The sequence below is a fragment of the Mastigoproctus giganteus genome, chromosome 1 (genome assembly GCF_048544385.1).
Source record: "Mastigoproctus giganteus isolate SK-2022 chromosome 1, ASM4854438v1, whole genome shotgun sequence".
Classification (NCBI taxonomy): Eukaryota; Metazoa; Arthropoda; class Arachnida; order Uropygi; family Thelyphonidae; genus Mastigoproctus; species Mastigoproctus giganteus.
Window position 1 is genome coordinate 266,071,391 of NC_143575.1, and position 25,121 is coordinate 266,096,511.

At 34.1% G+C, this 25,121-nt stretch overlaps 1 protein-coding gene across 1 annotated transcript in view; it reads left to right on the forward strand.

The window, feature by feature from the left end:
• The window catches only part of Shark (SH2 ankyrin repeat kinase), a 72,836-nt gene that overhangs the window by 36,920 nt on the left and 10,795 nt on the right, over positions 1-25,121 (forward strand). Inside the window, exons 9-15 of the mRNA XM_090370407.1 lie at positions 5,294-5,431; positions 9,826-9,943; positions 12,021-12,058; positions 17,731-17,845; positions 22,268-22,338; positions 23,561-23,707; positions 24,744-24,932. Of these exons, the coding sequence (XP_090226533.1) occupies positions 5,294-5,431; positions 9,826-9,943; positions 12,021-12,058; positions 17,731-17,845; positions 22,268-22,338; positions 23,561-23,707; positions 24,744-24,932 (816 nt within the window). The remainder of the gene's footprint in view (positions 1-5,293; positions 5,432-9,825; positions 9,944-12,020; positions 12,059-17,730; positions 17,846-22,267; positions 22,339-23,560; positions 23,708-24,743; positions 24,933-25,121) is intronic.

Consider the following 25,121-nt stretch of genomic DNA (forward strand, 5'->3'; position numbering starts at 1 on the left):
GCTCCAAATGATTAGTGGAGTTGGGAGAATGGTTGTGACACAATGAGGTAGAGAAATTTTAAGCCAGAGAAGATTCCAAATTACCAAGTCTCTGACAGGGAATATCAGAACGGACATATGCACAAGTTCCACCTTTGAGGTGAAAGGAATCATACAGCGAATAATTTGGGCAACTGAGATGATCAGTATTTGAATCAACCGATAACTAAGATTCTGTCAGAAAAAGTATGTGGGGTTTAGCAGACTGCAAGTGGAAATGGACATCGTTGAGATTAGAATTGAGACCACTTATATTTGTGAAATGAATGAGGAGTGTTTGGGAGGTTTAGATCTTTTCGCAGATAAGGTTGCTCTATTAGTTTGACAATTCATGGTGTATTCAATAGTAAGAAAAAGTGGGTGGGACATGCTGTATGAAGTAATGAAATTTTTGGATATGGCGTACCCATGGTAAGAATATACCAAGATCCTTGACGTAATTTGGCCTCAACAATGCTCCTCACATACACACTACTCGGACTCCCTCCAGTCACTATCTGGCAGAGTAGAGGTAGAAAGATTATACACTAGCTGATCCGGAAGGCTCCTAGAGAGTTACCAAAGATTTGGTCCAGTGGGCGAACATCGTTTTAGAGCTGTACCTTCGAAATGTAAGGAATATTGGATCTCGCCACGATGTTTATCATAACCTCAAAAGTCATCAGTCATACTGCATGATGGAAGAGATCGGGAAGGGTTGACCCGACTTAGCTCTAGAGACTAAACATGGGTTCCACCATTTCAAACCTCCAATAAGCAAAGTGGTGGTATTGCGCCGGTTGATGAGAGTCATCTACCACCTAGTACTGCCTGGTAACATAGAGGGGTGGCATTCCTCCATGTGGTGTGGACACTGCACCTCGACCCCTACTTACGTTGGTTCACACCTGGGTGGTCACCCACCATGTACTTGTGCATGGAGGTTATACCCAGGATTACTAACAGTTCCACCATCATGAAGGTGCAAGCAGAGGATTTGGATGTCACAGACCATCCGGACTTCGCCGAAATTGGGTCCACTTGACTTGAGTCAGTGTTTTAGACTCCCAGGTAGCAAGTACAGCTTGTCTGGCATATCTGAGAGAATGTCTGTGACAACCTCAAGGACCTCATGTTATTTAAGTACAAGGATAAATTAAAATAATTGTCTTAATTTTGATATATCCTTATACTTAAATAAAAGCTCAGATACTCCTTGGATAATAGGATACCCAGGGAATACTTTGTTGAGGGTGCATGATGAAAATTTTGAACATTGTGAAAGAGTTTTCTACAAAAAACTTCAGTTGTCAAAATTTTTTAAATTTGATCTTAGAGCATACATACATAATTGCTTGTACATATGACTTGTACTATCATATGACTCTCGCTCATTAACTCTAAATTATGTGATAAGTAAGTTAGGATTGTTATAATTTTTTAAAACAATTTTATATAGTTTTATAATGAAAAATTAAAATTTATAATAAAATTAAATTATATATATATATATTATTAGTAAAATAATAAGAGGAGTATACCTCATTATAGTGCGTAGAACCCTTCCGTATGATACCCTCCAGAAATTAAAACGGAAAAAACGAAAAAATCGGCAAACTTACCGGTACATTAGAGTAAAAAATAAATAATTAAATAATCAATTTAACACAATACAAATCAATTTAAAACAATTAAAAATCAAATTAATGCAATTAAAAGAATCAAACGAAAATATTCAAAACGATTTTCTTTCCTGAAGCTGACAACGCTTTTCGACCGTATGTCGTGATCACAGGAATGAAAATTACCGAATCGGGTTAAACCTGTTACTTAAATAGAGATTATTTGTCTTCGCGCATGCGCGTAAAGGTCCACGAATCAGAGATCAAATATGGCCGCCGAACATTAACAGAATTCTCGTGTAATTTAATTTCAACGGTTTCTGCAATTAATAGTCGCGTATAATTACGTTGAACGTTAAGTATTTTGGCTTCGTTAAATAAAAAAGTATATTTTTCGTTAATGGCATGAAAGGCTAATTCTGACGCTGCTGAACGAGAAGCACGAACTGAGGCTTCATGTTGATTTACACGAATATTAAGAGAAAAACGGGTCGAACACTGATAAGACGAGTCGCAGTCACCGCAAGAAATGTTGTATACCAGATCATTAATTTGTGTTGCAAATGCTGAAAGAACCAAGCGATTGTTCAATATAGTGTGTAACTTCCGTATTGGCCTAGCTACAATTTTAAATTCGGTATCTTTAAAGAATCTGTTAAGCTGTTTGTGCCACTGTTCAACATATGGGACAGAAATAAAGTATTTTTTGATGTTACTATTGTTGATTGGTGTAGTATTTTGTATCCTATCCTTAGAGCCGACCGGGCTAGCCGAGTGGGTAAAGTACCTGCCCGGCAACCCAAAGGTCGCGGGTTCGATTCCCGCCTCGGGCTTGGATCAAAGTACTGCAAAAACCTTGGGAGGTGCAATATGGCCACAGAAGCCGATGCGCCAACAACTACCAAAATTCTATCCTTAGCTTGTACCCTAATTCGGTTTATTGTGGTAATGGAATAACTCCTGTTTAAGAATCTGCTAGTTAATATTTGTATTTCTGAGTCCAAAGCAGATTCCGTCGTTGAATATTTATAGGCATTAAGAAATTGATTAAAGATAATCGATCTTTTGTAGGTGAACAGGTGATAGCTATTATAATGTAGACGCATACCGGTGTTTGTAGGTTTTCGATAGATGCTAAATTGTATTCTATTCGAGTCCCGGGTAAGCGTGAAATTTAGAAAGTTTAATGACTTAGTATCCGTATCCTCCCTTTCCAATGTAAATTTGAGTCTAGAATGAATATTATTAAACGAATGTAAAATGTCTTGGATAGTATTACTATCGGTAATTACTAGAACATCATCTAAATACCTCCCATAGTATGTGATACGGGTTCGAAAAGGTGTCAAATGTATCTGCTCAATCGTTGAGAGATAGATCTCTGACATTAAGCCACTCAGGCTCAAACCCATTGGTAATCCAAAAATTTGTTTGTATACCTTGTCTCGAAAGGTGATGTAGTTGTCCTCAACTAACAGTTTAATTAAGTGAAAAATTTCCTTAATAGGTAGCTTCGTATAATTAATCGGTGTCGAGTTTTTATTTAACATATCCCAAATAATATCTAATGTGTATTCAACGTTTACATTCGTATATAATGAGGTAACATCTAGTGAGAATAAATTGTCATTGTCGCCGAGTCTACAGTCTTTCAGCGTATTAAATAATGTATCGTAGTTCTTAATCCCAAATTGTATTACCTGTCTAAAGGGTTTTATAATGTTCTACACATGTGTGGCTAAGGATGAAAATGCCGAGTTCCTGTAGGAAACAATAGGTCGAATAGGAAACCCAGTCTTGTGTAATTTTACCTGACCGAAAAGTGCAGGAATATTGTATGTTCTGGACTTCAATTCCTTTAACTTTTTTTAAAATTATAATTTAGTCCTTTGGATAAAAGCGAAATCTGGTCCTGTGATAGTGTACACGAGGAAAGGTTTGTAACCTGTTGATATGTCGGTTCGTTGGATAATTGGTGAGGGGGTGTTCGTGAACTAGCTGACATATTCTGTGGTAACACGTTGTGTGTCTGTGGGGGAGGGATGTCACCCAACTCGTATGAACTTGGTCGCAATCCCGCGACAATGTGTTAGAATTCGCATGAACGTGTCTTGACCTATCCGATAATGTTTGCAACTTATTAACGTGTCTGTTTTTTATTTCTGAGGCCTGAGCTTCCCGTCGCAAATCTATGGAGGTCTTCAATATAGACCAATCGTTCGGATGTAGATAATTTTTTAATTTATCGCGAAGCTTCCTAACCTGAGAAAGGTATTTTTGTTTATTCGAATAACGAGATTTTAAGGCAAGCTTGACGATATTACGCGATGTCGCCAGTGTTAGTTGTTTTATGCCTGATATTTTTTGATTTAAATTTACCCTGGCAAACTTCGGAACGATGTTGTTTTGACGGCAATATTTTAGAAAAGAAATATGGTAACTTTGGGCCGAGTACCTTAGTGTAGCTTTAATGTAATTTTGTACCAAGCCATTCAAAAAATATCCCATAGTTGTGTGTATCGATTGTTTAATTTGATTTTTAATTGTTTTAAATTGATTTGTATTGTGTTAAATTGATTATTTAATTATTTATTTTTTACTCTAATGTACCGGTAAGTTTGCCGATTTTTTCGTTTTTTCCATTTTAATTTCTGGAGGGTATCATACGGAAGGGTTCTACGCACTATATTGAGGTATACTCCTCTTATTATTTTACTAATATTATTATCAACGTAGAACATATTGAGTAGCACAGCTCTGATTCATACTATCTAATATATATATATATATATATATATATATATATTAATAGTTATATTAGTGATAAAAGGAAAGCAAGAAATAAAGCAAAGCAAGAAAGTTAAAAGACAATAACTAATATTTATGGGTTAATGCAGTTGCAAGCAATCATGCAATACACCCACAATGTCTACAGAATATCATTAGAAAAAGTAAATCAATCCAATAATAAGAATACCATCAAGGACTTATGAAAACGCAAAAAAAAAAAAAAAAAAAAAAAAAAAAATTATTATTATTATTATCGCTTTTTACCGACAATCTAGATGACTTCAACTGGGGCCAACCACCCAGAATGAAGGCAAAAAACGATAAGAAGTTCTCTGTTTCTGTGATGATCAATATATGCTAAGTAATTTAAATCTAAACCAAATATAAACCAGTATAGGCCGAACATAAATCGAATATAAATAAATCGAATGAAGATAATTAATTAAGAAAAGTTTTGAAATATTAGAATCAAAGGTAAGAAATATAAGTAAAATATAAAAATGTAAGCATATATTAATCATCGTTGACCCGACAGAGAACGTAATTTAAGGATTAAAACAAGATTAAATATATAATACATACTACATTTGACCGTATCTAGGACATAATGTAATAGTCGTCAAAATAATATGTGGTGCCCCCTATGTGATGGATACGGTAAAAATAAATAATTAAATTAAATTAACGCAAAGAGAAACATGCAGATAGTAAGAAGTATATATAGATAGTGTATATATATATATATATATATATATATATATATATATTTTTTTTTTTTTTTTGTTTAAATAATAAAATTAATAATAGTAGCAGTGAAGTAGAATTATATAAAAAAAAAAAAAAAACTTTTGTATTTTGCCAAGGATACACCTCAACTCTTTGAAAATGAAGGTCTTGAAGATGGTCTGTTTTTGGTTCGAAGAAGCAGCCGTAAACAAGGAGTATATGTTCTTTCTGTGGTTCATAGTGCACATATATTTAATTATGAAATTCAGAGCAAGGTATGTGTAAAATTAATATTTATAAATTCTTATAATTAATAATAATAATTTATAAATGCATTTTTGTGTATCATAACATGCTATATAATTTGTAGAACTTTGACATATAAATAACTCAAGATACAATTCTTTATTAAATTTAATGTAATTTACACTTGTAAAAAAATATGTAATATATTATAAAAATTGTACATATATGCTGGATAGAAGAAGCAATTGACAGAATTTATTACAGCGACAGGCACTAAAGAAACAGAATGTGCAGGTACATCCATGTGATCTTATAATGATGTTTTGAAACAATGGACCATCTCATTATTGTCATTTTTATAAACATGCATTCAGTTTATCCTCCACCCATTCTCACATTGGTTTCCCTCATGCCATCATTGTGAATCGTGCCATAGCACAAGGGATTCAAAGATACATTGATTACAAACCCCCCTCCCATCTCTATTTATGGGCCACCTTGTACTGCAGATGTGCATCACTTCTAACCAGTGATGCAATCTGTGGTAGGATAATGGGTCTTCCTCAGTTGATAATGATAATAGACAGAGTGAAATGCCTATTCAGTGACCCCACTACCACATATTCGGCTACTGCTGAAATAAAATCAACATTGCACATAGTGTCTATGTGATTCCCGAGACTATCCTTGAAGTTCCTTTTCGCCTCTCCAATATAGCTCACATTGCTATGGATAACGAATTTTGAATATCACTCTACTTAAGACTTCTGGACATTTCTTTAATTGGGAATTTAAAAACCTTCATGGAAACTCCAGGCTACTCTCTCCCTGTAGGGAAGATAGCCTGAAGTTTTTTTATGATTTGTTTGTGCTGAATATTATGTGGTTTCAACATCCTAGCTGTTGTTCCTGTCAGTTCTGGATATGCAGTCTCGATGAGCAACACTCCAAATGATTTCAGAAGATCTGTAATTTAATAAGAAACCATTTGGCAAATAATAACCAAAGATTTGAAGAAAATAATAAAGGTTTGTGCACAGTTTGTTCTACATTCATTAACAGACTGTCAATGACAGGTATGAGTCAAACATTGCAGAGGCTGCTGAAACCAAACTCAACTTTCTGAATTCGACCACTATGGATGACAAGACATGGTGTTTTCAGTATGACCCCTCAATGAAGTGACCAAGTGCAAGTGGAAGTTAGCAAACTCTCCCAAAGCCAAAAAAGTTCAAGAAAGGTCAAAAATCAAAACATTCTTATCGCTGTCTACAGGGTGTTCCTCGTAAAACAGGCCCGCCTCATACTGGGGTGATATTCATTTTTGAACAGCTCCTGTGTGAAGTTCAAAGAATGAATTTTAGCTAAATCATCTGTTTGTGTTGTTCAACATACAGTCGGCATTTGACGCTCGTAAGTGATAGGTGTGTGAGAATATCTTCAAGAATGCCATATTCTGTGCAAGAAAGGATTTGTATAGTGAAGCCTATGTACATACTGGCTCTTTTAAGGAAACACAGGAATTATTTTCTGAGAAATTTCCTATTGCTACCATCCAAGTTAAGAATACCATTCAGTGCTTACTTGCAAAATGGTAGACAACAGGTTCCGTTGTAAACACACAGAAAAATCGTCTACCCTCTGTTAGGACTCCAGAGGCGGTGTTGAACTTTCAAAAGAGAATTTTAGCTAGCTCCAGAAAATCTATCAGGAAATTATTGCAACAAACTGAAGTGAAACCAACTTCTTGTTTTCATGTACTTCATTACCTAAAATTGAAACCCTATCGTATGACGTCTGTCCAAGAATTACTGCCTCCTGATGCAGCAAAATGTCTGAATTATTGTGAGTGGCTCCTTAACAACATTGCAGATAGTGAACTCGACCCACTTTCATGAGTGATGAGGCATGGTTCCATCTTTCTAGTAATGTGAATTTTCATAACACTTGATACTGGTGTGCTGAAAATCCTAACAACTTGCATCAGAAACTGCTTCACAACCAGAAAATTAGGATATGGTGTGCAGTTTCTGGCAATCAAATTATCGTCCCAATATTTTTTGACACTACAGTGAACACAGCAATTTATCTTCAGATTTTTGAGAACTTATACACTCAGTTAACAGAACACGAGCTTGAAAAACTGCTACTTTCAACAGGATGGTACCACATGTCTCATGAATCACTGGCCTGTGTTCATGACAGTTTCACAGAGGAACACACAGTTGGCAAAGGATTGTGGCCACGGCATTCTCCAGATTTGCCTTCGTGCGTCTTTTACCTGTGGGGATATTTGAAAGGAAGAGTTTATGAGCACAATCAAGTGGACCAATTTGATCCCTCCTCTTCCTTTTAGTGTTTACATAAATAAAGAAGGCCTTGCTGTTTTTCTTTGTATCCTTTTCCAAAGATGTCTCGTAATCCACAGTCTCTTGCCTAACCTCCTTTGTGGCTTGATTACAGACTAGTTTGTCTACCACAAGCTTCAATGTCACCTGATAATTTATATGTATCCCATGCATTTTCCTTCTCTGCCACAAGTCTGAATTAGTTCATCTGACGTCTATTTAGGCCTATACCTTCAAGAATATTTCTTAGTTTGTATGAAAAGCCAAGTAACTTTTATGATTAATTCCTTGAATAATTCCCATTTAGAATTTGCCAATGGTAATATTATGAAATGGTACCACCGTACAGAATTTAAAAACTGTCTGAGATCACTGTAGTTACCTTTTGCAAAAGCAAAAATCCCTCCCTTCCCTTTACTCTTGAAGGTAGTTTCATCTTTAAGTAAATCCCAAGTGAATATGCTGTCTTCACTGCCAACTAGTCATTTTTTTTTATCTGCAAATTCTTAATGCATGAATAATCACTACTGATAATCAGATCAAGGGTATTACTCCTTGTTATCTCTCTAACTTGCTGCTATAGAAAGGAATCATCCAATAATTCCACAAAAGTCTTGCCAGTTGTGAATGACCATCCCACAAGTTCCAGTCAATATCTGGAAAGTTAAAATCCCCATTATAAAATAATCTGATTTACTGTCCCACTCTATTTTTATCTGTGTAGTTGTTGTACTCATCAGAGTCATTAGACTTATAACACACTCCTACTCATTTTTGCTTTCTTAGTATTACTCACACCAAACTGACTCAACATTGCTTTGACTACCTATGTCAGTTCAATACACTGCCTTAGATTTTAAGTGCTCTTCATAACTAAGTGCATAACCCCTATCCTGTTTGTCCTTTCTGTACACATTTGTACTCCCTATATTCAAATTCGGCATCCCTTATATCTGAGTGACACCATGTCTGTGATATCCCAACAGTGTTTGCATTTGATGTCTTGTCCAGCACTTCAAATTCATCAAATTTATTTACTATACTACTTCTAGCATTAGTGTACATGCAAGTATACATGCACCTGTTCTTACTGTTAGTTATCCTAACACAGCCCATGTATTTACTTCTTCCATGATGACTTCCAGCAGTCCTTAAAATCCCCAGCACCATGCTTTCTGGGCTGTTGCTCATTCTAATAGAAGCAGTGCAAGAATCACTTTCAAATCTGCCTATGGATTTTGTTAATCTATTATTCTGTGTCTCTTCCCTCCCCCCAAGTTAGCAGTTTTCCGACTCGTCTAACACTCCCATGTTAGCATCAGTTTACTCATACATGGATCATTATTATTTTATTTTTTTTCTAGCATCAGCCTTGTTTTCCCCCTGCTGCACTGTGTATTGTCAAAACCACATGTTTCCTGAATTTTAATTGTACATATATAGTTATTTTATTGTTTTTTTATCCTGTGCATGTGTATAATTTTTATACTATTTGTTATTTTATCAGTGTAAATCAAAATTTATTTAATAAAGGCCAGGAGCTTGGGTTACAGGTAAGTCAGCGATTCATAGATTACAATTTGTATGAACTTTTCCACTATAATGGCTACATTACTGAAATAAACTGGAATTCTGTCTTCAGACCAGAAAAGGAGGTTCTCACTATGAGGAAGGGCACCCTCTTTTCAATTGCACTACACAAGTATATAAACACCTTTGTGTTTATGTAGTCGTATAGTGCAGTTCTATAGTATAGTGTATTCTGTTTACAGTTGCACCATCGAGGGGCATCTCTTTTCACTTGAACTGCAAAAATAAATAAACATTAGTTTGTGTGATCTGAAGAGAGTGCTCTTCAATTAGTGAGGAAGTCCTTTCCCAAAGACAGAATTCGGTAGATGAATTCAGGAATTTCAACATATTAGTTTATTTGGATACTGTTAATTGAGGATTTTTTTTTTTACTTTACTATTCCATTAAACTGTAATTTTGTCACTTGGAAAAATGTCTTATATTTAATTATATGAATGTTATGTGCTTTTTTTTTCTGTTTAATTGTTTATTTTTACAAACAGGGAAAGTACTATTTTATTGATGATGGGCCTTACTTGAATTCCTTGGAACATGTCATTGATCACTACATTCGGTTAGCTGATGGTCTTCCTACAAATCTAGTCATTCCTGTTAAACCAGGTATGTATGTGTGTATTACATTATACATATTTATTTATATTTAATTTAAAAAAAAATATTTTTTAAAGATTTGGAGCAAAAGGCTCAGACTGTTGGAAAATTTACATATAAGTTAGTGCAAATGCATCATGTCTGTAAGCAGTAAATTAACCAAAGTTATTATTATAACACAGTTATAATAATAACTGTTATAATAATAACTTTGGTATATCATATTGTGAATGCCTTTTTGTGTACAACTGAATAGACAACGAGTTGCCTTTTCAGTTGTACTTCGAATAAGTAATGCTTCCCCGATAGAGAAGATTGTTGTTACTTATTCTCAGTGGATAATTAATCATGACCTGATGGACAAGTATAGGGGCATGCTGAAATTAGGTAAGAATGTATTTATCTGTAATTCTGCCTAGTCATGATTATAAAAGAACTGTATGATAAAAGCCTTATGGATTAATTTGAGGGTCTTTTGACACAAGTCTTGAGTTGAGAATCAGCTGAATAAGGCTTTTGAGTGGAAACTTTTATCAGCATAGCCTGCTCTAGTAGGCAGAAGGAGTATATTTTGTAGAGATGGCATATTTGTGAGCAAAGATGGTGCAAAGATGATCACTGTCATTGGTGACAAGTGTTTGTAACAATATGGGTCATAGTAACACTTGCTTATATAAGGCAACAAAAGCCAAAGAGTCTTCTGGTATTAGAAATTTGTGTCAAGGATACCAATGTTTTAAATGAGTGGAAAGCTAATGCAACAAACACCAAACTTAAATAACTTTTATGAAAAGACATGTAAGGGTAGGAAACAATAAAAAAAAAATTTAGTCTGAACTGTTAACGTCAGGAGTTTATCAATAAAATAGGTGAGTTTGAATCCCTGGATAGAACAACTAACTGACATTATGAGGCTAACAGTAACCAGAGGGCACCTAGAAATAGATATGTTTTGTTACGCTTTTGGAAGGACAGGCCAGTAGAGAGGGAGGTAAGAAGAGCAATCAGAGATTTGGAACTACTATGTGCCAGCAGTCTCTGTGGTTAGAATTAGTAGGAAACAACAATAAAAATTGAGTAGTGGTAGCCTACAGACCCCTACTCCCTTTGTGATGAGTATGATGAGAGTACATGTAGATGGAAAGGGTGAATAATTATGAGTTTCAATTATAATCTTTCATAACAATTTAAAATGAATGAATGAAAGAAATGAATTAAATGAACTGTTTGATTGCTATCTAGATCAGCATGTTAGGAAAAGTACAAGGAGAAGAAATATTCTTGGCCTGATCATAACCTGAATGCTGATAGTATCATAGGATTACAGTACAAGAACCCTTAGTGAGGGTATAAGTGTTGCTGGTGAAGTAGCACCAGAGTGCTACTTCACCAGCAACACTTTTGGAAATGGAATCTTTTGGAAATGGTGCAGAGTTCCCCCCAACTCTGCACCATTTCCAAAAGATTTCACAATATTGATATTAGCTGTAGTTCAGGATAGCCCCAGGCTAATGGTGTTATCGGCCAATAATAATAATCAAAATAAGAAATGGGAAATCAAATAAATAAACAAAAATAAACTACAAACGTGTTTCCTTTCTCACTATGTAGGTGCTTATTTGGCTAACTTTTGAACTTCAACAAGCTGTCAACCTCAAATACGCAAGAATGTCATTTATTCCAGTAATTAACAACTCCCTCACCCAAAGAAAACTTCCTACAATCCAGTCTAAACCTCTTTCCTCATAATTTGAATTTATGGAAATGATTCCCAATTCTGAAATTATTTATGACTGAAAATTTTGTCATTATTTTAATAAAGGCAGAATATTTCAGTAAGAAAACCAATGTCATAATTGCCACACTTCCAGGGTGGTTGAAACAACTGCCACACTCAAACTACTCTAGCTACAGTAAGTTAATTGTGGCAGTTGTTTCAATCATTCTGGAGAGTTCCCTTAAGATATCTCTTTCGGTACATGTCTGCTTACAGGTTAACATTGTGCATAGTTTATTTTCATAATGTAAAAATTATTTAAATGGTAGGTTTTCCCTTTGTTGAATTTATGTCCCGTTTTCTTTTCAGAGCCACTGATTAAAAACACAAACAGCATTACTAGTGAGGTAAGAAACAGTATTTGTAAATAACATGATTATCATTTTAATATATGTCATGAAGAATGAATTAATAATTAGCATTTTCAAATCTTCCTCGAGAATGTAATGCTGAAATGATAAGCATGTATTGGGACAGTTTTCACAGTTAAAATTATTACATAATAAAAAATTAAAAATGAAATAAATGCTTGTAAATGATTTTGTATTTTTTTTAAAAAATGAAAACAGAGTTTTTAACTTTTTGGGTTAGCTGAGTACACACACACTTGTGTGTTCAAAAATCTTTTCATTCATATTTCTTACAAATTTTAGACAATGTTCTATAATACATTCTATAAAAGAGTACACAACATTCTGTTATAGACAGACTCCACACACATAGGTTTAGAGCAATTAATAGTTTGAACTTAGAAACATTCATTGATTAAATGGTCTTTTAAAATTATAAAAAGAATTGGCAGTATGAAAATTAAAAAAAGTAAGTGGTAATAAAGCACAGTCCTGCTCTAAGTTTAATCTTAAAAATGCTTCCTTCAATCTCATTGGAAATTTCCTATTTAAATGCAGACCCTTTATACCTCTTAAACCATTACTGCCCTTGATACTATTCTTTGTCTAAAATATGTAAAAATGATTTCTTATGAGATTCTTCCAAAATACTGTGTAATGATATTAGTATTATACCTATCTAATAGCTAATAGGATAGTTCAGAGGAAAGTAGTGAATGGAAGTGTGTTAGTCCAAGGCTGATTTGTACTACCATAGTGACTCACTGAGTGTAACAGATTTGAATAATGACTTCAATAATTGATAATTTTTTTTTGTGTCCATGTTATAATATAAAAAATTAAGGGATTTTCCCAAAAACTATATAAAAAAGTGCCAAGTTACTAAAATATAAATATAATAAAATACATGAATACATGCCAAATATATTCTAAAAGTAAGTTACTGAAAAAAAAAAAAAGTTGCATTTTATGCAACTATTGTTTGTGCATATATTAAGAGGGACAGCACAATGATATAAATGAAACTGCTGAAGTGCAATGCAGTTGGACATGCTAGAGTCAAATAAAGACTAAGCAGATTGTATTTTGATAAGAAATCTAGACAGTTGTTCTGGGGTGGGGGGGACACCAAAGAATTCCTCAAGAGTTCCAGTGTAAAGAAGAAGTTGTCAGTGAATAAACAGAAGTTCTATGGTTGAAGTGATGCTCATAAGTAGATCACTACCTACCTAATAGTTGGTATGTCCTCATCTTTCCACCAATGGTGATGCACAGACTCTATAAGGCCACTGCAGGAGATATGATGTACTGTGTCACCAGGATTGCATCCTGTAGATCTGCAATAGTCTGTGGTGGAGTTGGGTGGTCCGATGCCTATAGGCTACTTACCAAGTTTGCAGTTAACAAGTTAAGTCTGTGGTGGAGGATTCGAACACTGGATCTGTCGATCCATATAATTCCAGAGATGTTCTGTTGGATTTATATTTGGTGAATTCGGCAGCCAAGATAGAACTTCAAAATCATTTCTGTGAGCCACTCACAAACAATACTGGCAACATGAAAGGATGCATTATCTTGTTGGAACATGCCTGTGCCATCCAGGAAGACAGTCACTATGAAGGAGTGTGTCTGGTCAGCCACAGTGGTTAGCATTCAAAGTACAGTCTGGGGGTATGTGGACTCCTAGAAAAACATCACCAAATGGAACCATACCAAAACTGCTGCCACTTGTTTCTTTTGAACAATGACATCAGAGTAATTGCTCTCTGCAGTTTGTTGCCATACTCTTCAACTGTGAAGAGTATGACAACAATCCATACAGCATAGTAGGAAGCGTGTTCATTTGCTTTTTTCCAGTGTCATCAGTGGGTACCTTGATCAGGTGCCTACTCTAAAGGCTCATACGAAGGAGGGTTCACTGGATCGTGGTCTTAGAAACACTGCTGGTCATCCAGCAGTGTTAAAGTTAAAGTCCAAGGTCAGTCATTCCACCATTTTCTGTCTATTGACTTGCACGATTCAGGATAGCTTATGTTCACCAGAGCCACAGTTGAGGCATCAGTGCCTGGCAACTGCTGCTGTTTCCACCATCCGTCCATTCTTAGAATATCTTAACTACAGCATGCACTGCAAACAGCCCACAAGATTTGCTTCCATAATACTGCCACCCTTCAACTAGTACCCAACACTGATCCCCTTTTTCAAAGTCTGTCAGATCACATTAGATCACATCCCTTGCCCATGCTGATCAAATTCTTTATATCAACTGTATGTCATGAACCTGAAGTATCACATTTACCAGTTCGCACTGTGACCTGTGTGCCACCAGGTTGAGAGAAATAGCCAATTGCTAAAACATTGGGGGGCATGATGTTTTGACTGGACAGTGTGTGCGCGCGCGCGCGCGCGCACACACACACACACACACACACATTTATATAGACAAAATATATACAATGTGGCCTAAGATAGCGATGCCATTAAATCATCACCAGTGAGTTGATGGCTGATGGCTTGATTTTGTCAGTGCAAAACTGATGAAGCTCTTGCTGGTAGTCCAATCAGGGCCCAAGAGAAAAACTAGAAATGAATCAGAAAGACATGAGAACTCATCCATGAGAGAACATCACTTGTTCAATTAAAAACTGTTTTGCTCTTGGAATGATAATGATAAAATACTTCCAATATGTCATAAATCGATAGAAATTGTTCTGTGAAAAACTGTAATACAAAATCTGGTTAATTTGAAGTTCAAAGGATATAGATAAGAACACAGCTGTATTAAATCAAGTGTCAATATTTTTAAAGTCAAATATTGTATTAATTCAATAGTGAATTTTGAAAGTTCATTTAAAACATTAAGAATCATCAACCACCCATGGTGTCAACTTATTCCAGTAATTGACAATTCACTGCAATCATTTGCAGTTCATTTGCAGTGAACTTCTTTCTCTGTAATTTGAATTTATGGCCCGTAGTTCTGGAATCATTTATAACAGTGCAAATTACACTCTCATTCATTTTACTTTCTCCTCTGTGGTACCTAGTTACCAAGCTCCGTAGCCCACTTATTCAAAGTCTTTCCTCTTAATGTTGCTCTTTTGCCAATCTCACTAGACATTTTGCCCTTCTTTGTATCCTTTCAAGAAGCTTTGTCTCTTTCTAGGTGTGATCTCCATGCTTGAACATACCTAGTATTCTAAGTGCAGTTGTTCAATTGTATTACAGTAGATTCTCAGTTTTCCAGGATAGATGGTAAAAAACAAATCCTGGATAATCAATTTCCTGGTTAATCCAAAAATACAGAAGTCCCCGACATACGTAAGGGATACGTTCCAGGACTTCTTACTTCGTCGAGTTTTATGTAACTCGGGAATGACTAGTAACATATTGCTACTGTATTATTATTGACAAATCTGAATTCAGCACGATACATTTTAATGTTTGACCATTTTCATACATTCTTATTAGTTTAATTTTTCTGATCCAAATCAATCACTTTCCTTTTCTTGGTAGATTTACTAGTACCGCTGTAATTATTCTCTTAGTCGACACCATGATAACTGTCAAAATGAAATTTTCTGTAAAGAACTTCACAGGGTTAAGGCGAAAACTCACTATTATCACCCCTGCGAGCTCACATTTTACTAAAGCACATTTCTGGAGGGCATCAAAAAACAATAAAAATAATTTGCACTTTCCGATTTATTGGGCTTTTCTCTTAGCACAATCTATTATAAACGGGTAGTAAACTCGATCTTCTTGCATTTGCAATGATACCGATAGCTGGAATTCTGTGGGTTTTCACGTTATTATGGTGAAATGTGTGTCCCCTTCACTGAAATCTTTAGTCACATAAAAAAAAAAAAAAAAAACATAAATAATTGTAAGAATCTTCTCTTCTTTCTTATTTTTTTGCTTGTTACTCCGTATCTCACTTGTGCAATTTGTGTGTGCCGTGATCGTCGTTATTGATTGCTTATTATTATTATTATTATTGACTTTTTTTTTTTTTTTTTGTTTTAAATTTTACAATCCTAAAAAACAAAATAAAAAAAAATTGAGTGAAAACAAATTTACACAAATCTGTAGTTGCATAAGTCAGGGACTTATTGTGTCGAAAAATGGTCAGCAACCTACATAAAAAAATATGGCGATAGATAAAAAACAAACTTACCACGTACTACTCGTATGTCCAGTATGATGCTTCCCTTTATTTTTTACAATGTCGTATATGGTTTGGTCACTAACATCATAATGGTTCTTTAGAGATTTAGCGGATTAACTGTTTTTAAACTTTTGAATAATTTCGAGTCTGTTTAACTGAAAATGCAACTCTTGCGTTTACCCATCATTTTCGCAATTTATAAACAAAAAAAAAAAATATATATATATATATATTTACTATAAAAAAAATTTCAACATCCCTGACATAAATAACGAAACAAAATTTGTCTTTTTGCAGTTCGATGGAACACAACAATCAACCCGATGTACTAAAATAACCTAAACATTTTGTCTCTTTTTTTTTTTTTTTTTTTTAAGTGGCAGGTGTGAAGACAGTGGGGATTGCAAGATAATAGGCACATTAATCTCCCAATGACGACTATAACGTTGCTTATTTACGACTTGCAAAATACCTATTTGTTTGTTTATACCTATTCTAGTTATTACTTAAATTTTATGATTTCTGGTTGATTTGATTTTTTTTATTTGGAGTCTTGAAGTGTCCCAGTTAATCCGATCCTGGTAAATCAAGAGTCTGCTGTATATATAATGGCATTATGACCTCTTTATCTCTACAAGAAAATGTTTAATAAATCGTTGACAGTAAAACACAGGCCTTCCTTGCTGCCTCTCTACACTGTTCAGAGAACTTCATGTCCAACATATTGTCACAATTGCCAAATCCCTTTCTTCCTGTACTTGTTTAATTTAACCCCACCAAGTGAATAAGTTATTTGGAGGTTGCTAATTCCCAAGTGCATTTTTCTGCATTAAAACACAGCTGCCACTTTTCTGATCATCCTTGAAGTCTCTCTAAGTCATCTTGAAGAAATGCCACTTGTTGATGATCATTAAATGCTCTCTCAATCTTGACATTATCTGCTAGTTGTGACACTACCCTGTACATGCAATCCATGCAAAAAGCATAATGTTACTCTCTTTCAGCACCATTGCCTATTCATAACTTAGTGTGCTATCTGCTCTTTCCAGTTGCACCTATGTAAACTGATCATAGAATGCTTTTATAAGCTGGTGACTAGTTTAACAATATTTGGAATAGCTGAACATGAAGAGATATGCCAAATGTTTGATTAAATTTGTGGTTAATCTCTTCCATATAGAGAAACTTATTTACATGCACAAAAAAGTCCATTTAATCCCACATAATCAAAATGTAAATTAATTTAAATAAGAAGGTCCTTCATTTACAGGCATACAATTAAACCACTTCGTGTTATTTTTCACCATATCAGTTTGGACTAGCAACCACCAGGAACAATATAGTGACCATTTGTTTTACTTGGTATATTAATTCATAGGAAAAATCTAATCAGCAATGCATTTCATTAGTAGTTTCAAGTATTTCGATATATATATTGAAGTATTGTGAATGTTTATTACAGTTTCACTTCTACAGTCATCAAGATTGTTTATCTTTCTAGGCATTGATTAATAATAACAACAATAATAATATGACAGTGTCCAAGAGAAAAATGTCATCGGGTGGCCAACGATACTCTGCACCAAATCTCATTCGAAGAGATGCACTTACAATAGGTACGAAATTATCTCTTTTTTTTTTTTTTTTTTTTTTTTATCACTGCAGTTAGCTTATTTCTGATTATATTCATTAGTTATGTTACTTTAGTAACATAACTAAGGAATATAACCCCCACAGACTCTCAAATTAGTACTCCAAAGTTATCTTACTTTAGTAACATAATCTTAAAATATGCAATCTGCTTATCACAGTTCATAAATTTACTGTCCTAAAAGGGAAAGCTTAGGATGGAATGTGCCACTAAGTCAATCTGAGAGATTGAGAAAAATAAGTCAGCTGCAAAATTGTAAATTTTGCTGAGACAGATGTTTTCTGTCTGAAGCACATATAGAATCAGTAGCTTTTGAGTAAATGCAGTTTCAAAATTTGGATCTGAAAAGACAACCATAGTTGTAGAGTAAGATCATATTTGCCATTTATTTGTACATTAAAGGTTCCTTGAACTCAATATAAAATTTATTTTGCATATTTTGTGATATGTGTTAATAAAGTATATTTGTATTCAAATACTGATTCACTCGATTATTACTGTAGCCCCCATAAACTTTCAAATTAGTACCCCAAATAGCTACCTTCAACTAAAGGATGATATTGCATATTTCTGTCTGTGAAAATGTTTTTAAAATCAGTGTAACAACCCTGCATCAAGTCAACAAGTTTTGTGGTGGGCCAAGCATGCACTGCCTTTTAAGTATTTTGGAATATTTCAGAAAAAATATCAGATGCAAAAAAAAACCAAATGATCATGATGGCCATGCCATTGGGGTACCAAATCCAACACCCACATTTGATGAATGTTATTCAACACATTCAACAAAGATGGGAGTTGAATGTTTCCTGGCTGCTAAAGTTTTGTGGCGTGAAGCTTCTTCATTTTGAATTGAAATTGATTGCCTGTGAGTGTTCCCTAATGGAAGGAGTGCCCAACAAGTTCATTGATCCATATAACACACCACATAGTTCTGCTGCATTGCAACTTCATTGCAACTGTATTACAGCTTGGTGTCTTTGACTTGATGAATTGTGAATTTCCCTTATGAAGCTTATGATTTAGTATTAACTGTATAGAGGAAAAAATATCAGCTGCAAAACCAAACGATCACGATGGCCATGCCACTTGTACTTTGTTGAATGTGTTATTCAACAAAGTACAAGGAAGTCACAGGTTTTTGCTGCATCAGCCAGAGAAAAAAACAAAAAAAATAATAGTAAGATAAAATATACAAATAGGAAAAAACTGTTTCCCTCCTCATATGCATAACTTTCCAGCACAGACCTGAATTTCCTCAAACTATCAGCCTCAACAACCCACAGAGGCAACCTTATTCCAATGAATAACAACTTTCTCACTAAAAGAAAACATCCTGCAATCCAGTCTAAAAAACTCTTTACCCATAATTTGAATTTATGACCTGGTGCCGAACTATAAAAATAAAGTTGCATCTTTTGAAATGATTTAGTTTATCTCCAAGCTGAAGCCTCATCGGTGAAAAATATAGCATGGCTAGAAACAGGAATCATCTTTAAGAGAAAATTTTGCCTTATTTATTTTACTATATACTCTGTCCTCATAAACTTCAATCACATCTCCCTCTAAGGTAGCGATTTCCAAACTGGGAGGCACGAACTAGTGCAAAAGGAGGCGCGAAAAGTTTAACAGAAATGTAATTTTCATAACATAACATATATAAATAAAAAAAATATATACATGAGTTTAATAAACAAAAGCAAACTTTCAAAAAAATAGCTTCTGTTCCATCAAATGCATTGCTAGCGTCATACCAAGTTTCTTACAGAATCGCGAAATGTAAAAAACCACACACAATAGGAGAAACTCTAGTTTTGCTGAAGAACTAGAAATTGCATAATTATGGATGTTTTACTTCAAGGGAGGCGCCGGGAAAATTTTACAGGTCAAGGGAGGCGTGGGCTCAGAAAGTTTGGGAAACACTGCTCTAAGGTGTGTGGTTGTCAAGCTCTGTAATCTACATATTTGAAATCTTTCCTCATATGGGTGCTCTTTTGCAGGTCTCACCAAGTGAATTGCCCATCTTTAGACCCTTTCACGATGATCATCTTATTTTAGGTATGGTCTCCATGTTTAGTTGTAAGACTGTGTGTGGAATACTGTGGAAACTATTCCTTGTACAGTCTTAAATTGCCTTATGCAATGGGATTGTGACCTTCCTATCTCTACAAACAAATGTTTGATAAACCATCGATATGACACTGTAGGCCTTGTTGTCTGTCTGCACTGCTCAGAGAACTTCTTGTCCGATTGTAACCCCCAAATTCCTTTTTTCCTTTATTGTTTTTGCTTCAACTCCACCAAGCATACAAATTATTTTGAGGTTACTGTTCCTGAAGGAATGAAGTGTTAAAACATATGCCACTTTTCTGACCATCCTCGGAGCCTATCCAAGTCATCCTGTGGGAGCACTGCTTGGTTCTCATCATTACCTAAATTACCCAATGTTTACATTTCTGAAAAATTTGATTCTCATCATTACCTAAATTACCCAATGTTTACATTTCTGAAAAATTTGACATCATGCCCTCTATCCCTTCATCAATGTAATTTTAAAAAATCAGAAACATTTGTCCCAGAACCAATGCTTGGGGAATTCCACTTCTAATGTTAGCCCTAATATAAAGAATAACCATTGATCACAGGTTGGCTGCAGGGCAGCAGGCAGTGGGTTATTAAAATCTTATCCATGATCCCAACGTGTTCTAGCTTATACAGTAACCTCTAATGAGGGACTGAACCAAGTTTCTTTGTTAAAATCCAAATAAACAGTATCAAAAATTTTCCCTACATCCAGCTCATGAATAACTGCCAAAATAGCTCAAAATAGCCAACTAGGTTGGTTAAACGTTGATTTACTCCTCTACAAAACCATGCTGTGTTTAATTCAGAATTCTGTTTTGTATAAATATCCTGTATTGCATTCTTTATCATTGTCTCCATGTTCTACCACCAAAGTCAGACTGACTGTTCTGTAGTTACATGTACTCATTTCACTCTTAGAACCATTTTTATACATTGGTTATACATTGGCACTTCACCAATCCAAAGGGAGGATCACTCCATGTCTGATGATGGACTCTTGCCCCCCCTCCTCAAAATTACTGGATATATGCCATCAACTCCAGGAGCCTTATTTGCTTTTAGATATGAATATTTTTCTAATAAATAAGTTCTCTATAATTTCAATATATCACTAGTCTGATCGTGGTTATTCTCACACACATAGCCCATCTTCACTATACGTAAACATTAGCTCTGTTATCTACTACACAAGGGTCTGATCTGATTCAATTTTAGGCTAGCCTATCTTTTGTTACTATTACAGCTTATAGCTTTTCATTGTTCTGTAACCTTCCCATACCATGTTTCTCTACTCTATTAAATTGTATTGATCAATACATCTTTGTATTGATTCATCTCAGTGTCTTCTTCATTCTCACGCACCTTCATGAATGCCCTTGTCATAACTCCCAAATCCTTTTGCTTTGCTCTTTTTAATTCAACCTCACCAAGTATATAGGTTATTTGCTAATCCTCAAGCTTCATTTCATCAAACCATAACATTTGTGAGAGAAAATCATCTGGTTCTTTTAGCTCATTAAAAATAAAGTTGTACCATTTGAAATGATTTAGTTTATCTCCGGGCTGAAGCCGCATTAGTGAAAAATATAGCATGGCTAGAAACAGTGGCAGTAGAGGTCGTTCGGAACTGTTGCATGATGCAAACTACTGTTGGTTGGCATCTCATGAACTGCAACGATAATGAGTGATCAAATACGCTAAAGTATCCATTTTGTCAATTAATAGTCACTTTTTCTAAGGCCTTGATGCAAACTATTCATTTCATATATGTATCTTATTTGCATTATTAGGATGTGTTTTGGCTGGCTACCTTCCTGCCTTCAAGGAAACTTTGAGCATACATATGTTATTGATGTGGCATTTCTGTTGGCCTTGCAATCAGTACTCACCATTTCTGACAACTTCATTTTAATTATCACTTTTAACTTAATGAATTCTAATGAATTTTTTTAGCATTCATTAAGAAGCTGAAATCATATGGAAATGAAGAAGTAGAACAGATATTTCTTGCTATAAATCTATTGAGTTTTTTTTTTTTTTTTTTTTTTTTGAAAGAAATAAGGCAGGACTAATTTTAGGATTTAAATTAATTCCCCTATCATTAACTAAGTGTGTCATTTGATCACACAAAATGGAAATTTATTCACTACCATGGTGTACACATGATAACAGTAATTGTCTTTTGTGTGTGTGTTTATTCTTAATGAAATGCATAGAACTATAACTTTGTTAACCATAGTTCATATGAAAAATTATCTTTCATTGGTACAAGACATTTTCTGTTTTTTTTTTTATCTCTAATTAGGTGATGCAATTGGAGAAGGAGAATTTGGATCTGTTCTTCGAGGATTATGGTTAAGTCCAAGTGGAGTACAGGTAGGTATCCATTTATTAATATAATTTTTTTTTAATTCTTTACAAAATTTAAACTCATATTAGCATCCTGAGTTAAGCTCTTTTAAAGCACTATTTACTTAAGAATTAACATTATACCGGTACAGTATATTTTAGGAGTATATAATTGTATATAATGTAAATAATTAATTGTAAGACAGATCACCCTCCTGACTGAACATCTGTGTAGGGGGGGTTTCATACCATATTTATTAGTTTAGTAAGCTGATTTTAATAATTAAAATAAGCACTATGTTATTTTTCACATATTATGTACAATTTTATGTACCTGTTAAATAGAGGGTATTGTTTGCTGTTTAAAACTTGTAATCCATGCAAGAAAGGGTGGCACATTTCTCTCATTTAGTACCATGATTTATTCAGTAAACTTCATAACTTAGTACAAACTGCCCTTACCAATTACAGCTACATATGTTGGTCTGCACTTATGCAAGCCAGAGACCAATTTGACGTCAGTTTTGAACAGCTAAGAGCTAAGGGGAAAAAAAAAAAAATGCTCAGTGGTAGTACGGTTGAGAAATTTTACATAAAATTTCACAACTGTAATCAGTTGGGGTTGTTTGGAATTAAATCTGTTTTTTGAGTGCATAAATAATTCACTGTTTACTGAAGAGATTAACCATGGAAGCCGCTTGAAAGGAAAAGATTACAAGCAGCTATATACAAAAATAATAAAGAATAATAAAAAAAATTTTAAAAAAATGTACATACACCAGTTTGCAGAATGCTTGAATCTGACAGTTCATGGAAGTGATTAATTATGGAAGTTGTTTGAAAGGAAAAAAAATTATGCAGCTATGTACTAAAATAAATAAACCACAAACAAAAAATATAGCTACAGACACTGATTTGCAAGACAATTCAGATTTTCTGCAAAGGCTTAGCTTACCATAAAGCAGATCATCAGAGAAAAAACTGACTATTTTAGTAAATTTAATTATATTTCCAAAAAAAGATATATTTAGAAAGCTCCTTATGTCATTGATTAATGTAATTGTAAGCTGAGTCATTAGCTAACCTAATAAATCTTTTGAATGTACACAGAAATGTCCTTATTTCAATAAAGATTGTTTTTCTTAATACAGTGCCTGCTGTCTCGCATGTTAATACTTTTACAGCTATTGCAAGGATTTTCTTAGTATAGTATTATATAATTTTCCCCCACTTTTTGCTTGATTTTTAGGTAAAAGTTGCAATTAAAACTTTAAGGGATGAACACATCCAAAGTGGCAAAGAAGGGTTCATTCAAGAAGTTGATGTAATGGTTGCTTTAGATCATTCCTGTGTTGTGCAGTTGTTGGGAGTGTGTCTTGGTCCCCCTCTTATGATGGTTAGTGTGAATCTTTACTATTTTAAAATACTTCATAGTATTGTAAATAATGTATTCAATCTTTATGAAGATTGATTTTTAGTTGCTTTACAGGAAACCATTGTCTTATTCCAAAAACATGCTATTAAGAATAATAAAATTATAATTGTTGATTAATTTTAAAAGAAAATTATTTAGAAAGATCACCTGGTTTAATGCCTCTGCCTGAAGTCTGGAATGGCAATATTTTCCAGCTTATATAACTATCTCTGTCTATTCATAGTGGATACAATAACAAAGAGTCCATAAAAAAAAAAAAAAAAAAAAAAAAAAAGGTCCAATTAGAAAAGTTGATGTGAGACCATTCCTACTCACATCCTTTTTTTCTAATTGGACATCCTTGAGCAGTGAAGCAATGTTTTGCTACTGTAAAAATGACCATCGAATATGGCCTGACCATTGTCACTGCTTTATAAAAAGGTATAATCACCTCCTTATCCCTACTAGCAAAATTCCTGTATGTCACTGACAAGATCCCATGACTTGCTCTGGCAGACTGTCTGCACTGCTCAGAAATATACTATTATTTCCAATGATTAACCTTTTCCAGAATGAGTTTCTTGAAAATGCCTGAGCCATGAACTGAATTTTTCACTAGTGGCAGGCTCTCTGTCTTCATGAAATTTTGAAAATTTTTAAACTAAGAACTTTATATAAATATTTTAAAATATTAATTTGTTCTTAACATGGTTGCCCAATATAATTTTAACACAGAAAATTTCAAAAATTTGTAAAAAGACTCATTGTTACTTCATTTTTGATATAATACTTTTCCTCTATATCTATTACTTGATTCATTTTTACTCTGGATCTGAATTCTAGAAGCTTTTGCAAGCCAAAATTGAATAGCAATAATTACTTTAAAAGTTTGAACGAGCAAAATAAATTGCATTAACCATATATCCTTATTAATGTTCTTTTTATTGGTCTGTTGACAAACAGATCTTCAAATTTGAAAGAAATAATTTTATATGTATTTATTTTCATTTTCTCTCAGATTCAAGAGTTAGTTCCTATGGGCTCTATGTTAGATTTTCTACTTGATTATCCAAATCATATAGATGTAGATCATGAGTTAATGCTTTGGGCTGGTCAGATTGCTTGGGGAATGACATATCTTGAAAGTAAAAGATTTGTTCATAGAGATCTAGCAGCAAGAAACATACTATTAGCATCCAAGCAGCAAGTAAGTGGTAGTATCATCACAATAACTGACTGTGAATAGAAGGAAATTTTATTTATCTGCTTTTCTGTACATAGTAAAATTAATTATTTTAATTTAACTGGAATGTAAAATGAACATTAATTCTTAATGTAAGTATTTCAATGCATAGGCATAATTTGTGGAATGAGAAATAACTGTGGCCACTTATGT